Raw genomic sequence first — 18399 nt, forward strand, 5'->3', positions numbered from 1 at the left:
ATATACAAATAAAATACTAATTTGTTATTAATAGTAATATTATAACTTTAAAACCTATAACAACCATTTATAAATAAAAATTTCCACCTAAATCTCAAAATCCCCGTTTGAGCACCTGTCCAGGTTGGACGTAGGGGATATGATAAATAGTTTACTTCACTCTCTCAGACCTACTAAATATACACATGAAATTTCATAAAAATCGGTCAAGCTATTTCGGAGGAATGACATACATTTTCCATATTGTGACACAAGATTTTTATATATTTGATGATATTCAAAATAAATTCTTGTGATATATTTATTATATATTTATTTATTTTGGGACATTTAGATGTGATAGTTAGTTTTAATTTGATGGATCTGGGTACTGTTAGTTCAAAATACAAATTATAGAATAAGTAGATTAATATGTTTATGCCAAAAAATTGAATAATATTGAGTACGTATATAGTATATTACATTATGGCTCCCAGTATTACATTACTCTCTAAATTAAAATTGATAAAATAACATTAAAGTGGGTAAGTGGATGTTACTGCTGTACAGTAGGTTCAGGTGGGTCACTGTAATGAATGGTGTTAAATTTGATTTCAATGATATAAAATCATTGTATACAAAAAACAATTCTGAGCGAAGACAATCGATCATCCTATATATTACTATATTAGTATTTATTATAAGTAATTAATTTTAGTATTAGGCATTTATTTATTTAGCATTAGTATTTAGTATCTACTACAGTAGGATTTTTCCCAAAAAAATACATTTGAAAATGTCATTGTATGTACAAAATATAATTGTATGTTATTCATGGTTATAATATGTAATTTCGTCCAAATTTGAATTTAAAATAACTGTTTTTATATGTGTCTTAGATTTTTTGGTTATAGGATGAAATATTTATGAGAATCTTTGTTTTAAATTTTCAATCCTTAACTTTTAAGAGGATGCTACCCATGCATTTGTTGTCTGTCTTATTGTTCTATGGTCTTAGTGTCTTACACACGAACGACATGGCAAATTTTCGTTAACTAGTTTCAATGGTGTGCTGTTAGTTTTGATATTAGAGTGATTTGACCTATCATACATTTTTTAGATAATAACAATATCTATGCTTAAGCGTTGGATTTTATTCAATATTTTAATTTTCAAGCGAGATATGAGCATTTTTAATTATTGATATTTCACATAACCATATCTAAATATCTTATTTGAAAATAAAAATTTTGAAAAATCGGCAACTCTTAAGCATAGATAATGTTTTTACCTTAAAGTTCTATAATAGGTCAATTCACTCTAATATCAAAAATAACAGCACACTATTGAAACTAGTCAACGACAATTTGTTATGTCGTATGTGTGTAAGACGGAGACAACAAATGTATTGGTAGCGTCCTCTTAAATTATAAAATTGGACATTGGATACATTATATAATTTTTAATTACAAAAATAAATTGATAATTTTTGAGATTTGAATGAATTTTGTTCAAATTTATAACATAAAAAAAAAATCATAGACCTATAGATCTTTAATATTTTTCAATTACTATTGAAACAATAAATCAGGAACCTTATTGTATTAAATTTTCAAGATTTTTGACCAAACGAATAAAATTGTATTGACATTTATAAAAAAACAAAACTAAACAAATTGGAAACTGAAGATGTCCGTGAACAGATCAAAAAAAGTCAAAATATTTTGAAAATGTATATTATATGTATTTGGTGTATAGAAAATGCTAATATAAACATTCAGTGAAATCTTCAGTCATTACTCATAATTTGTCTTAGAGTTACACCAAAAACAAAAACTTCCTTAATATTTTTTTTGGTTTTTCCCAGGGCTTTTTAAAACTATTGAGAATTTTGTATTTTTGACACCCGCTAAGTTCCAATTAGATTCACTTTCCTATCAGAAAATATACTGTTGAAGAAAATCTATAAGCATTTTTACTGTCCTAAAAGCTGATGACACACAAAAAAAATAAATAAACACATCATTGTAAAATCGCTCCGCTCGGAATCTAAAACATGCCGTGAAATCAAACGGAAGCTTTTAGCTGATTTATGAAATTAGTATGTTTTTGATACTTGTATTGGTTTACCGACGTATTAAAAAATATTAAATAAGTATTATATGGAAGCCCGGATTAATGAGAGTGTGCTTCAAAACTTGACACTGCGTAAATTATGAAAAAAAAATGCAGTTTTCTGAAGCGATGCTCTTTTTAAATATACACGGTTCATATTGTAGTATTTAGTCAGAATAGAAGATTTTTGACAATTGTATGGGGATTCCACGTAACCGTTTTTTGCAGAAAAATCCACCAACGTACTGACTTCAGTTTTACTCCGATAATGATTTTGAAAGCAAATTTAAATTTATTATGAAGTCTACTTTGAATCTTTCACAATGAACACCGGTCAGCGTAACGTACGCATGCACGCGTAACGTGTCACACACATAGATAATATAAGAATATAAGAATTCTTATATTATCTATGGTATGGTCACACAACGCTGAAAATCGAAATTAATTCGCAGCAAATTATTGTAAATGTAAATTAGACCTAGGCCTATATAAACATATTATATGGTTATGATAATATTATTATGATGCGATGGTAAAAACCACGATAAAATAACAGATAAGAAAAATAATTGTAATATAGTGATTACTGACTATAGTATCATTTTCAATTTACATTTTAAATAATATATAGGTTTAAAATTTTTACTTTTTCAAAAATCTGTCAATTGTTGTAAGTGTGTAGCTATTTTTATGGATCTCAATTAGTGTCGTCGTTAAAAAATATCTAAGCTCTATAGCACATAAATCTATAGTCCGTGTTGTGATAACATAATCTTTTCTCATATTTTTTGTTTATGATATAAAAGATAAACAGAATAAAAAAAAACATTAAATTATTAATTATTTGTACAGGTACTTAGTACTTATTAGTTATTACATTTTATCTTTTAGTATTTAGAGTCATTAACTTTTTAGATGACTGATGATCGTTTATTAAAATTCTTTTATATTCTAGACTATAAACTAGTTAATCATTGGACAGATTAAAATTGATTAAAATTAAGAATTAAAATATATAGTTGATTTTATATTGAATATATATAAAGAAATTGTAATATCAACAAGTAAGTTTATGAACATAGTTGTTTTATTTGTCTGTATTAATTTGATGATTTCTATCTTTCTAGTTTTTTATTTCATCATGGCTGCACCAATGGAACGTATTCAAGCTCTGGAATTAATTGAAAAAGACATAATAACATGTTTACAAAGCGCTGGTCAGGCATTATTGGAACTTAGTAAGGAAAAATCCAGCTTGAAACAAGTAGAGAACCAATCGCACCAGTTCTTAAAGAGTTTGGGTAATGTAGAGTCAAAACTAACCGAACAAATCAATTACTTGACTCAAGTATCTACTGGACAGCCATATGAAAACAGTGGGTATGCATCACAAAAAGTTCTCCAAATGGCTTGGCACCGTCTTGAACATGCAAGAAGCAGGGTGAAAGAATTGGAACGTTCTAAAAATAAGTATCTTCAGGATCAAGAACAATTGAAGGGAAATGTCTCAAATCTATCATAATACTTTTGTTTTGTAGACTTATAAATTCTTAAGCGATAAATGATAATTTAACTTAATTGTAATAAAAACTATGTGGAGTAAATAAACTAATTAAAATCTATGAATTTATGACAATATTATGTTTTTAAAGAGTATAAATAGGTATTTAATAATTGGGGCAACAATAATAAGTGATCATCTTACTTGCTGTACATTAGGTATAATTTAGCCGTGTAGGTAACTGTAATGGATGTGTTGAATTTGAATTCAACGATATAGAATCATTGTATAAGAAAAATGATTCTGAGTTTGTTACCCTATATTACTAAATACCTATATTTTATGGCATTGGAATATTGGATTTAAAGTAATTTATTTTACAATTAGTAATAAATACAGGTTCAAGGTTGAATTCATTTTTGCTGAAAACATTGCATTTAAAAGTGTCATTGTGTGTATTAAATATAATAATTTAAGTTAAAAGTTTCAAGTACTCTCAAATAATGTTTTCAAATTGCAACAAAATAGGTAACTAAAATTGTTATTCTTAATTTAAATATCTTATTTCATCCAAATTTGAACACAAGGGATGGTGAGGGGAAATGTCTTCACAGGAGTAATTCTAAGGCCTTTTCAAATTGTTGGATTTTTATCTGAAAGAAGAAGATTTCCTGCAGGCCGCATTGAATTCCAATTCTTTATTTTATTTCAAATAATGGTATTATGATAATAATATATGGAAAAAAGCTTAAAATTGTATTATTTTTGGAGACATGAAGCTTGAGATGAAAATATTGAAAAACTGAGTTCAATGCAGCTTGTAGAATATTACCCACTATTAGTTAAAAAACGTTATCAAAGTTGGTTGATTCTTCAGGATAGGATCATTCTTCCCGTTGAAAGTATTTTTGCAGACAAATTTACAATGGCACTGGGCGCATTAAAATATCTATTAAAAAAACTTATAATACATTTTTTAGATATTTTTATTACAGCTTGAAGTTCTAATATTTCATAATATTTAAGATTTTCAATCCTTAGCTATAACAATTGTATATATCATACATTATTAACTATAAAATAATTTGCAAATTTTTGATATTTTGATGAATATTGTCAACATTTGGACTTTAAATATGTATAAAAAAAATTCTGCTTATGTATCTTTAATATTTTTGAACTGCTATCAAAACAACTTATGAGGAACCTTGGATTACATTTTCAAGCATTTCAACCAAACGAAAAATGGACTATCCACAATAATTTAAACAAAGTGAAAATGTATTATCGATACAATCTGAATTCAGTGTTGGCTGTTGGGTAGTAACGTAAACAATTTATAAATTACTTTAGCTAAATAACTTTTTCAGTAACGCTATAGTAATTTTATTTAAACTAACGGAATTGTGTACTTTATGCATTGTTTTCAACGTTATTAATATAAGTTATAATTTATAACTTATGAATGACAAAAACATCAAAACCTAGACCCTAGGATATTCGATAAATAGTCTAAGTCAATTCAATTTAATTACGATTCCCAAACTTTTAGACTTTTTGATAATAATTAACATTATTATTAAAGAAATTAATGTTATTAGTGGAATATAAAAGAGTTCAGATTCAAAAATAAAATTGAATTCAACACAATTATGACTTACCTATAAGTAAACCAAAGTCTAAAATAATACATAATATTATTATTTGACATGTATTCCTGATATACATACCTATACACCTTAATGTTGTACGGTTATACCTTACCAATACCAGACAACCCGTATAATAATAAAATTATACATTTTGTTCATAAATAACATTTAATTATTAAATATTAAACATCATGTGCATCATCAATAATATTCCTATAAACCACAAATTAAGATATATCTTAATTCGTGCTATAAACCTATTCTGCTATACAAATGTATATAATACTATAATCTACTATAATATAATATTGTTATATTCTGTGCTATAATGTACAACATTTTACCATTACTTATTAAGTTGTTACTACTTATTAGTATATTATATGGACTGATTTTGTAATTTATTTATAACACCTTATCCTTTTTGAATGAAAAAGAAATGTAAGGTACCTAATAAAAATAATGTATAATAAAATGCGCATGTAATTTAAGTAAAAATATTAAATATAACGAGTAACGTATAATGTTATTACTTTTCAAAAGTAATTTACCAAATACTAAATTCGCTAAAATACTAATATCCAATATAGTAAAAACTTTAATTCAAACGCTGATGAAAATGTGCTGTAAATTTGATTATATATAAAAGTAGACACAATGTCTCCGCTCAGAATCGTTATTCGTATACAATGATTTATCATCGAATTCAAATATAACACATCCATTTACAACGACATGCTCGACAACTACTGTCTACTGTACAACAGAATTAAAAAATGGTACCCGCTTGTCCACCTTTTTGTTTATTGTAAGGTTACTGGTTGCAGATTAAAATAGAAATAGTAGATATTAGTATTTTTATTTTTTGTATATTGGTTGCCATTGGTTATTCGGGCAGACAGGTACAAGCATGCATCAAATTTAATTTTCGCAAATTGCCTACCAAAGAGGTTGAATTACACTTATAGCCGCTCATCGGCGTGTCCAGTGTCCACAGTCCACCCCACCACAGCTGGTGGATTGCCTACTTGGTATTATGGTGTCGCACATTTCCGCGATCCAACGTAGTCAGATTTCCTACCAGGGAATTCGAGTTGCATTTACAGCAGCGATTTACACCTTAAAGGAGTTGAACAATCACAATTTTTTTAAGAGTTATCATTTTGTACTGTCAACGATAAGTGCTTACAATTTCTTATGTCTATAAATAGCACAAAAAGTATATCAAAAATCAAAATATCTTAAAATTGTTATACGGTGTATAGAAAATTCTAATATGACATTCGGTACTTTGGTGAAAATGTCATGTAAGTATCTACGGTTAATTTTTTTAGTTACACCAAAAAAACAAAATTGATTTTGTTAAAAACTATTTGACATTTATGCGTAAAAGATTCAAGTTTTCACCCGACGCTTTTAAAAACTTCTTGTAATTTTCATTTTTCAATAGTACCAACTAGATTCACTTTTCCAACAGAAAATATTAATTTAAAAATCGGAATATTATTTCGAATACTTATTGCAGCGTTTACAGACAAAATAAACACATTGTAAAATCAATAGTTTCAGCCTGAATGATTCAGGCACCTATGTAATTTTGGTTAAGATTTAGTACCTATTTATCAAAATGTAATTGGCCCATACACAGAAAAAAATCCATATAATATGCACGCCAGTACGTTTTTGTAGTCTTTGTACTATAATATAATGTACTACTGTAGTACTGTAGTCAATACTCAATAGTCCATATAACGTTAGATACTTTACATAAAATATTTAAGAGTACCTACGCCCTTATATTGTGTTGTCTTAGTCTTACAAATACGAAATACGTACGTAAAACGAGTATACAACATAAACAACTTTCGTTAAGCAGTTCGTTGACTCGTTGTGTATTGTGTTGTTAGTTTTTTAATTTGAGTGAATTGGATTTAATCTATTATCAAACTATTAAAGGTAAGAACATTATCTATTGTCTATCGTTGGTTTATTACGTTTTCAAGCGAGTTATGAGTAGGTAACTAAGTAAAATATTACAATATAAAAACAAATTTTTGGTATACCGCAGTATATGGGTCTGACGTTAAAAGTCCTAAGTCAAACCAGGATAACTCCAGTCAATACGATTGTTGAGAAACAGCAAATAATGTTTTTAACAGTAAATCAAGCCTTAAAAAAGGTGGACAAGTGGGAGTCGCTCTGCTGTACAGAAGGTTACAAGTAGGTCACTGTAATGGATGGTGTTAAATTTTAATTCAATAATATAATATCATTGTATAAGAAAATCGATTCTGAGCGAAAATGGTCAGTCAGTCTGTGATATTACTAAGTATATTTGATGATATTAAGGTGAATAAAGTAATTTATATATAACCTATTTACGTGGAATCTTGTTTTAAATTTTCAATCCTTAGCTGTAAAAGTTGAACATTATATACATTTTTAACTACAAAATAATTATTAAATTTAAAATTTGATAAATTTTGTCAAAATTCAAACTTATAAATTATAATGTTTATAAAAAAAATTGTGCTTATGTATTTTTAATATTTTTCAACTGCTATTGTAACAATATATCAGGAGCCTTGCATTAAATTTTCACGCTCTTTTACCAACAAATAAAATTGAATTGATATTTAAAGAAAAAAAACAAAAAATTAAAAACTGACAATGTCCATAAGCAGCTGTCAGTATGGTGTATAGCAAATAAAATACAAACATTCAGTAAAATTTTCATGTATCTACAACAATTATTTACAGTTACTCGTTTTTGAATAACAATAAAATAACAAAACCGCTACATGAGAAATCGAGTAAATATCCAATATTGTAAAAATATGAACTTCTAACACTCATAAAAATTTAATTTGATTTTCTTGTGGACATTTTTTTGCAGGTTGATAAAGATAGACAAACTTATAAAAAATCTTGTATTACATTTTAAAATCTCAACTCAAAATAATTTGCTAATTTTCGTGATTTTTCTGTATTTTGTCACGATTTGAACCATAAATACTTATAAAAAAAACTGACTGAGGATTTTAAATATTTTTCAAATATCATTGTAACAATATAGGAGCCTTGAATTAAATTTTCAAGCTTTTTTACCCAGCAAATTAAGTTTTATTGACATTCATAGAAAAAAGACTAATAAAATTGGAAACTGAAAATGCTCCTAAACAGTTCAAAACAAATCTAAATATTTTGAAATTTTTATTGTGTATAGAAAATGCAAATATAAACAACCAGTGAAATTTTCATGGATATACGTTAATTTGTTTTAGAGTTACACCAAAAATAAAAATCGATTTTGTGTAAAAATTCCAGTTTTTTCTTAATTTTTATGTTGTTTTTCCCGGCGCTTTTGAAAACTATTGGGAATTTTAGAGTTTTTAAGTTTTACTGCCCCAAACCGTGATGACAGACACACAAAAAAAAAAAAATAACACACATTGTAAAATCAATACATTTATCGTTCCCTCAGAATCTAAAAGCAGTAAAAGCGTTTATACAAATAATTTATTAAGACATGCTGATATTTCTAATTTTATACCTAGAATTCGTTGAACATTTTTAATTACGGCTTTTTTGAGTTTTTTAAGGAGAAAATGGACCTAAAATAAATATCGTATTACTAAACGAAAAATGTAAAACTCCATAATAATAATGGAATTACCGGGTTATGGCTTATTTATCCGCTTAGTCTTTTCTGGAAATACCTGGTTTTAGCCTAAATATTGTTACTATATGTCACATTAATATCCTTTTCTCCAACATTGTTATGAAGTATGAACCATTTTACAAGCCAAAACACGATAACTCCAAACTCCATTATTTTTTAGGTGATATAAGTAGTTTTTGCTTAGTATTTGGATTTACCGCGTTTTTGCTTATAAAACATCTAATAGATTGGACTTACCGCATATTTTCTTATTTTAAAATGCATTTTAAGATGTCTTTTAATAGGAAATACGGGGGACGGAGTGGCCGACCCGAGTTCGATACCTCGGCCGTGGGCGGCATTTTTCTTCGGGCAAGTCACGGTGTCCGGAGAACAAGTGCCGCCATCCCCCCACCCGGGGCACGGCAGAAACCTACAGGTGCCCCATTAGAAATTCTGCCAAAACACAACATACACGTGTACCAACCTACTCAATTTAAAAACCTACTGTGCCCTCCCCCACACCCAATGGCCATTGTTGCCGCGGGTTACCCAATAAAAAAAAATAAAATAATAGGAAATACGTTATTTTTACAACAGAAATCGGTGCAAAACCATTAATATTATCTATAGACACAAAAAAATAAATTTTTACGAAATATGGAGGTATCCTGTTTTTGGTTAACATGACAGATACTATATTCAGTTATTATAGCAATATCAGCTATTTATTATTACCTATATACAATATTTAAATATATTCTTGCGAATAATATAATATGAAAAACATAAAACTAAAATTTCTAATAATGTTTTGAAATTATAAATATGTTGCAGTTTTTTCTTTACTTGTCTAGCAGTGTCGTTTTTACTAAGATTCGTATACAAAATACAACGTTTTTTATGTGATTTACAATTTTAATTTTTATCATAATTGATAGTTAAGATTCTCATTGACGCATTCAGGGCAACCTTGAAACGTCGTATCTTGATTTCAAATACACCCACGACGCCATATATAGGTATAGGTATACTGTAGGTAAATTGTAAGTACCTGTAACCTATCTCAGCATATAATCTAAAATTCTAAACCATAGGGTTGCGTAATTACATAAATGCATAATTGCATGAATATATTATATATAATACATCATGGTTTAAAATTTTAGATACCGAAAGGGTTTTTTTTTTAACCTGACCAATATACCTTCAATGAATTGACCGTGTTGGTATATTTATAAAAAAACTAGCTGATCCCGCTGGCACTTCGTTGCCCGTTAAATGTACCAATTCTATATTACTCAAACTTTGTTCAATTCGTTATTTAATATTCGGCGTATGGTGTATGGTGTTCAAAATTTATCTTAACTTTTCTGTTGCCCGGGATAAAAGTTCTGATTTGCGGCAGTACATTATCAGGTAGGCAATCTACCTGCGGTAGATCGCGGACCCCGGCGTGCTGTTTGTACGTAAGTGTACGATTTAACTCTAAAGTATCAAAATTGTAGTACTAAGTTTGTCGTTTTTACTTAATTCCACATACGGAGGATTTATATAATCAATTAATGCAAAAGCCTAACGCAACCGTACTGAAATCCGATGAATAAAAAAAAAAAAACAAATTTAACACTTTTTATAATTAGCCTATCTTTTCCCCAGAGGTCTAATCTACACACAAACATTCATTTTTATCTATACTAATATATAAAATGATAGCCATAACTCCGGAACCACTTATCCCACAGCGAAAAAAACTTCACAGAAACCATCTACATATTATGAATCTTAATATATCCTGAAATTTTCATCGAAATCGGTTCGGAAATTGAAGCGAACAAAAATAGCGATACAAATTATATTATTATCTCGATTATCACATATTATTAGTATTGTACGCATTCCGCGTACGACGTCGATAAATAACAGATTATTAATAGATAATAATAATAACCTATTCGCGTTATCGCATGGAAACACACGCACGCACGTCGTACGCTGAAACCGCGGGCGCGAAACATCGTACTAACTTAAGAGGCCATAACTCCGGAACCACATATCGCACAGCGTACAAACTTTACAGAAACCATCTACATATCAATCTTAATATGCCCTGAAATTTTTATCGAAATCGGTTCGGTGGATCTTGAGCTATAAGATTTATTCAAAATGTACACTTATTTTTATATATATAGATTGTTTTTTTCTTGTATGTTCAAGAGTTAGGATAATGTTAAATTGTTACCATTGTGAATAATTATTATTATTATGGTTTATTAAACGTCAAAACGGCAATTTTTCATAGTTTACAAATATGGTAATAAGGTGTAGGTGTGATTATATATTTACATAATAAACATAATTAAACACAGAAATAATTTAGATAGCAATAATTAAAATGTTAACTAATGTTAACAATAACCATTTACCACACAATACAAAATTAGACAAGCTTTTTTAGATAATTTCATAAAAGATAATATGATTAAGTTATGAAATATGAATTAATAATAGCCAATATAGGTAACACAAAACACGTCATGATAAACCTATAAACTATTGATTATATTATCATGTCTGATCATATAATATCACGTTTAATGATTAATATAATATATTAAACTAATTGTATTTTATGAAATGTATTAAAAATAATACTTAATAAAATAATAAAAAAGAGACAATATAATATAATAATATTACCTATATAGGTACATAATATTATGTAATAAGAAAAAAAATAATAATTAATAAAAAACAAAGTATTTTATTTTTATACGATTCCGTATCCGTGACATTTTAAATTGCACAAAACGAAGGATTTACACTTATAAAAATGTACACTTACTTATAGGTATTTAATTCTATTTGTATCACATTTTTCTTTTCAATAACACCTTTTATAACCACTTTAGTTTGACATCTGGGCTACTGATGACCAGCAATTTATTTCCCAGAATGATTTGGATACACGTTTGAACTTCATCCAGAATTATTAAGGGCAAGGCTACAAACACCTGAAATTGTGGCAAGATACCATATTTATTATTACTAAGTTTATAGAAACGTATAGTCTATAGCCTATATAGGTAACAGAAACGTATGAACTATGAAATTTAAAAATGTAACATTTTACTCACGACACACTTGCTTATATTAACATTAGCCAGATAATATTAACAATGTATAGTATATAGGCATGTAGCTATAAATTATAATAACTAACTTACATTAGCCAAAGTCCATAGCCATACAGGTGCGTCATCTGCGGTGTTGTAGGGTATGCTTATATGGGTAAACGACGTTTCGCCCCCGCCGTTTCGTCCCCGTCGAGTATTAATATGTAATGAACAATTTAATCTTTAAATGACAATACTACAAAATATACAAACACATAATCAATATTCATACAATACAATTACAAATAGTCAAGATTTAAATAAATCACAACTGTATTAAGTCAACATAAAATGTAGTAAAAATGAATAAATTAAAATTAAAAGCTATAATATTAAGATAAATTATATATTTATTTTTAGGTCAACTGACTTATGTTTTTTAAATAGTATAAAATATCATCATCATCATTATATTGAAATCTCGTACAATGTGATTGCAATTTCTTTTCCTTAAAACTAAAACTAACTATTTTCGGTACATTTATTATTTAATTTTGTTTTTGTACCAATGCAGTCGTTGCAGACGCATTGCACATCTGTATTGATTCAATAAATATGTACAAGTTAGGATGTTTAATTCTTACAATATTTTTTAACTTATTGTTGAATCCTTCTGACACGTTGTTGGTCCGACCATTTATGGCCTTTTTTTGTGGCATTGTAAATGTTCCACATGTGCGGTGAAAATATTGGTGGATATCGTAGAAAGCGAATTGTACGAGTTGTACCGTACTCCGTTGTTATGGATTTGTATGTCCTGTTGACGTAAGTTGAATCAAAAATACACCAAAATATCGTCTAATTCTTCCAATGATTTAAACGAATTTGGCCAATTGGGGGGTGAAACGTCCGTGATTCACTTATATGAATACCTAAAATTTATCATAATTGCATTTTGGCCTGACTGATTTTTTGGCGCCGGGCAAAAATAATTTTGTTTTTAATTAGTCTTAAGTATTGGCAACTACCTATATGGCCATGTAATATTATTGTTAATGTATTATTTAAATGAAATATAAAAATGTTAGGTGTGTATTAAATTATTTTGTGTGATTATTATTATTTATTAGGTATAAGTACAATATTCATTATTCATTATATTAGATTATTAAATGGAAAGTATAAAGATTCTAATTTCCGAACGTAGCTAAAAAAAATTTTTTTTGTAAAAACTATAGTACAATACTACAATATATATTGCTGAAGTTATGGGCTTATGGCCATGGTTAGTAGTACCTAAGCCCTAAGGTATAGCAACCTGCATTTTCTTTCTTAATATACACAATTTAGACCATGCGAATTGATAGTTTTTCTCAATATAAGTACCTATTTGAACTTTTTTTCTTAGTAAAATATGTAAAATGTTTACGTTTAAGTCTAAGTATAGCGTAGAGTGATTGTATTATAATTTATAATTTCATAATAATATATCAAAAACTGATCCTGCCCATAAGGCCCAGTGGCGCATTTAAGGGGGGGGGGGCACTAGGGCAAAAACCCTGATCTTTTAAAAAATAAATACAATAGAGATTTGGGAACTTAATTTGCCAATGAATGTATTCATTTTAGCAGTTACTTAAAAGCCATTTCCAAATTTGTCCTCCAAATATACAAGACATGTTACTAAGATTATGTTAGTGTTTATAAGCAAAAATTATTTAAAGGACATTTTACCTTAATAGGTATTAACTTGGACGCTACACCCGCATGCGATCTCTCCGTTTTACAAGCGCATACCATACCTACCTAGCAAATTATAGGTATACGTCCTGCAGATCACATTTAGCTTTGTTAGTTTAAAAATTAGAGTGAATTGACCTCTTATAAAATGTAGAAGTCAGAATATTATCTAATGAACCTTATACAGTCATACGGCTTTTTTATATTTTAATTTTAAAGCAAGTTATGGATACCCGCAGACAACAAAAAAACATTGCTATAAGATTTTATAAATGTTAGTTATTCAACTATGATATTGAGCTATAATCGACAATATAAATACTCACTATTCCATTTTAAATCCATCAGCAACTTCACATAGATTGAAAACTTGTGTATAAATGTATAATATTATGCACATAGGGATCGCTCATAAAAACTGTATGTATATATTTTTACATTATTTTATATTTTTTTTTTTAAACTTTTTTAAAATTTCGAGTAAAAAAAAACCATTTAAAAAATGTTGTTAAAATATAAACTTAAAATGCTTATATAATAAATATTGCTACCATGTATTATCGATATTTGTTAATTGGGGTTCTAAGGATCCTGTTGTATTCAATTTTCAAGCGTTTTACTCGAAAACAAAAATATATATCATACTAATATATAAATATCTATATATAACACAAAAAGTGACAAACTATTTTTAAAATTATATCAGGTTTAGTAAATGTTTATAAGAATATTTAGAATTATTCATTTTTAAGTTCGCACGCATTTTTGCATATCTATAACGAAACCTATACAGGATGTAACAGGAAGCCCTGACAAAAAAAAAAAAAATGATGCTTGTTAAAATTATATGACTAATAAAAAATTTAAGAAATATACTCATATTAACAAATTCCCAAAAATAATATTTTGGAAAAAGTTATGACGATGACGTTTCAAATTAATTTAATCAAAAATATATTGATATTTCAAACAATTCTTTGAAAATTACTTTGAAATTAAAAATATTCAATATTATTTATATGCATTTCAGTTTTAAAGTTTTCTTTTTTTTAGTCATTAAATTACCAAAACCAAACCACTTAAAAATGCTTGTGCTGACATCCTCATATTGTTTAATATAGGTAAATTAATATAATCTGTTAGTTAAATTGTTATTATAGTCTCTAGAAAACCTAAGGTGGTGTGAGAGCGAAGCTCCGATTTAAGATACTGTTCAGACCAGTGACCAACCCCTCCCTCCCACCCACTTGAAATTCCTTTAGCAATCGAACACGCCTCTGGTGTTTATACATTTATAATAGGTATCGTACGCGTCTATAGGCCATTTTATATTGTGTGCTGCAAGTTTGGAGACTAGGAGATTTGGAGTATTCCTTATGTAGTGATGTACGTATAGGTAATACTGTAATAGCAGTAATAGCACTAATGCACTTTAATATATGATATTTTATTTTAATTTTATTATCAATCACCGTCACCAGGTCTACTCCGTTTTTTTTATTCTTCTCCCTTCCCGCCAGATAACCTTCGGAACAATTATTGTACCTACTACCTATACATTTGAACACATACATTATATTTTTGTTATATAACATAAAATACAAATTATATAAACTGGGTGTAGCGCACCTACAGGTTATGTATCACGTCAACCACTGGTATAATATAATAATGGTATGTGTATGTCTACCAGTCAGGTTAAACTATATATAAGTTTATAAAGTTATGCGCTTTTTCGATAATAATAACATTATTATTTAAGAGGACGCTAAATACACCCACTACCATGTGTTGTCTAATTTAAATGTTCAATATTTTGGTTTATTTTTGAATTTTAAAATAAAGATATTTTCAAGAGAATCTTGTAGGCTAGAAATTATACTTAAATTTTAAGTTAAATACAACAGTGTAAATTATTAAAACTTTAAAATTATCATAATTCTATTTTAAATTTAAATAACAATAAAAATTGAAAGTATTTCCCAAAAATGTTATTCTTATCTTTAAATTTGATGGGTCAATTTTATCCTTATATTATATTAAAATTAACGACACAATATAGATTGTACAGAACAAACATTTTTCCAAGTTATTTAGTTATTTGTTTATTTTTTGGAAAGTCGGAAACAACAAAACATTCGGGTTTAACGTCATACTCGACTAACGATCAACACTTAACAGTTAACAGTCGATATTGACTACAGTAGTATGCTGCATGCCAGTACTGTACGTCTGTACTCAACATTTGTTTTTGTTGTGTACTTTCTACAATCTACATAAAACTGATACCTTTCTTCAGTGTCGGTCTGGCCCGCCCGACTATACGCACGGCGATCGCCTGGTGCCCTTGGATATATTTATATATTGCGGAGGTCCCTAGCCAAATGGGAAATTAACTTAAAAAAATCTAATTTATCTCACGGTTCTCACGAATTTTTAATGTTATATAATATGACAATTATATATTCATATATTAATAATATTATGAGTTATGACTAATAGCCTCCCTTTTACCATGGTCTCGGACAAAAATTCGAAAATGTGGAGAAAAAAATAATTTTGAAATTCGTTGAATTTTGAATGAATAAAAAGCAACTTATATTTTAAAAAATACAGCATATTGCATATAATAATGTACATTTTTTTGGTTCTCACACTTAATTATAACTTATCCTAATCCAATTAGTTGAAAAAACCAATTGAAAATAATTTCTAATAAAGAAAAATAGTTAGGTACTCATTGAAATTGAACCTATGTAGGTATTATTTATTTGTTTGTTTTATAATATTGTTCAATATGACAATATATATCATCCATGCTATACACAATACATAAGTCAAATTTTATATTTTTATAGACCCATGGTGGCATGACCCGTGTAATGAAATTAGAGCTATAATTAAAAAATGTTCGAGTTATACCCAGTGGTCAGCGACATGTTAATTTCGTTACAAAAATCATGGTCCTATGGGCTATGACCTATATGTGTTAATGGTGAATAAAATATAATATACAATTTTTAGGAGTATATTGTGTGTTCTGTATAAGTTATTACTTAGTTATTCGATTAGCATTAGTTATAAAAGTATGTGGAAAGCAAAAAATATTACAATATTATATTCAGAGCGGAGCGATGAATGTATTCGTTTTGCAATTATGTGTGCTTTTTAAAAATTTTTTTTTATTTGTGTCATTACCAGGGCTATGAATTTAATGCACTAATAAAACTTAAAAAATGCATTAAAATGTCAAAAAAATTCAATAAAATATGCACTTAAAATGCAAATCATGCAATATAAAATGCCAAAAATTATAGTATAAAATTCACTTAAAAGGGTTTTTAATTTAATTTTTATATTTGTGATATTATAGGATATTATATACATTAGTACATTATTACATTTTACATGCATAAAATGTGTTTATTTCAGGGCGTCAAAACGGGTTTGAATCCGGGTTGTAAATTTGGGTTAGATACCCGCAAAAAAATTTACCCGGTTTTGAATACGAAACCCGAAATATTTTAATCCGTTTTGACTCCCTGGTTTATTTAATAAAATAAAAATGTTCATAATTTTTACGTATTTTGTCAATATTGAACTTTAAATGCTTATAAAAACAATTGTGCCTAGATTTAAAATTTTTTTCATCTGCCTTTGAAACAATATACTAGGAGTCTTGTATCAATTGTATCAATTTTTCAAGTTGTTTTACCAGACAAATAATATTTATTGATATTTATAGAAAAAAAAAAACTAAAAAAAATGGCAACTGAAAATGTTTGTATAAACAGCTCAAAATAAGTCAAAATATTATGGTGTATAAAAAATGCTAATATAAACATTCAGTCAAAATTGCATGTACCTACGGTCATTTGTTTTAGAGTTGCACCAAAAACCAAAATCGATTTTGCGTAAAAATTCACGTTTTTCCTTAATTTTTCTTTTGTTTTTCACAGCACTTTTGGAAACTACTGGAAAATATTTACTTTTGACCCCCCAAAGTACCAACTAGATTCACTTTCCTATCAGAAAAGATACTGTTGAAGAAAATTTAAGCATTTTTCTGTCTTAAAAGGTGATGACAGACACAAAAAAAAAATAAATAAAAAAAAAAAAAAAAAATCATTGTAAAATTAATACACATTGCATCGTTTCGCTCAGAATCTAAAATTAAAAATCAAAAATTAAAATAAGACACATCATTGTCAAATCAATACATTCATCGCTCAGAAACTATATATCAACTGAGATGAAAACACATTTGGTTTTAATTTCAAATACAGGATTACAGGAGGCCTAGCTGTGCAGCATAAATTATTTGATCTATTTTTGTAAGTAAAATTAATTCAAATAAAGTGATAAAAATTGTTTTGCTTTTTAAAATTGTACTTGGTATGCACTATGTATAGACATTATTTGGAGAGCCAAAATAAAAATGTTTAGCCTCCTGAGATGGGAAACCACGTGTCTTTATTATTTTATAGGTTTTTTTGTTACCATGGAGTTGCAACTTGCAAGCCCACCCTTAATTTCGCTTTTAGTGCTATGCAATTTTGTTAGACAAAAGTTTGAAATAGGGGGCCCCAAAATTTGACTAGCACCTTGGCCTCTTTAGTTGCAGCACTGGAC

General features: G+C 27.9%; 1 protein-coding gene and 1 long non-coding RNA gene across 4 annotated transcripts; one reads left to right on the plus strand and one right to left on the minus strand.

Annotated features, from left to right (window-relative positions):
• The first annotated feature begins 2701 nt into the window (after positions 1 to 2701).
• On the plus strand, positions 2702 to 3723 carry LOC132941094 (mediator of RNA polymerase II transcription subunit 11). Of its 2 annotated transcripts, XM_061008973.1 has the most exons (3): positions 2702 to 2949; positions 3053 to 3161; positions 3225 to 3723. In XM_061008973.1, the coding sequence occupies exon 3, from the start codon at positions 3239 to 3241 to the stop codon at positions 3617 to 3619; it is 381 nt and encodes a 126-aa protein (XP_060864956.1). In that variant the 5' UTR covers positions 2702 to 2949; positions 3053 to 3161; positions 3225 to 3238; the 3' UTR covers positions 3620 to 3723. The 2 variants fall into 2 exon arrangements, with proteins under 2 accessions (XP_060864956.1, XP_060864955.1); XM_061008972.1 differs by having other exon boundaries at positions 2703 to 3161.
• A 7786-nt stretch (positions 3724 to 11509) lies between these two features.
• Positions 11510 to 14222, minus strand: LOC132940082 (uncharacterized). 2 transcript variants are annotated; one of them, XR_009664059.1, is made up of 3 exons: positions 14094 to 14222; positions 12139 to 12959; positions 11510 to 11925 (listed from the first exon to the last, which is right to left on the minus strand). It is a non-coding gene; the product is annotated as an uncharacterized LOC132940082 (long non-coding RNA). The 2 variants fall into 2 exon arrangements; XR_009664060.1 differs by lacking the exon at positions 14094 to 14222 and having other exon boundaries at positions 12139 to 12283; positions 12672 to 13246.
• Positions 14223 to 18399: the final 4177 nt, after the last annotated feature.

Source organism: Metopolophium dirhodum, chromosome 3 (assembly GCF_019925205.1).
Source record: "Metopolophium dirhodum isolate CAU chromosome 3, ASM1992520v1, whole genome shotgun sequence".
NCBI classification, from domain to species: Eukaryota; Metazoa; Arthropoda; class Insecta; order Hemiptera; family Aphididae; genus Metopolophium; species Metopolophium dirhodum.

What these genes read in the sequence shown, in the direction of transcription:
- LOC132941094 (XM_061008973.1), top strand. Translation starts at nt 3,239, where the DNA reads ATGGCTGCACCAATGGAACGTATTCAAGCTCTGGAATTAATTGAAAAA.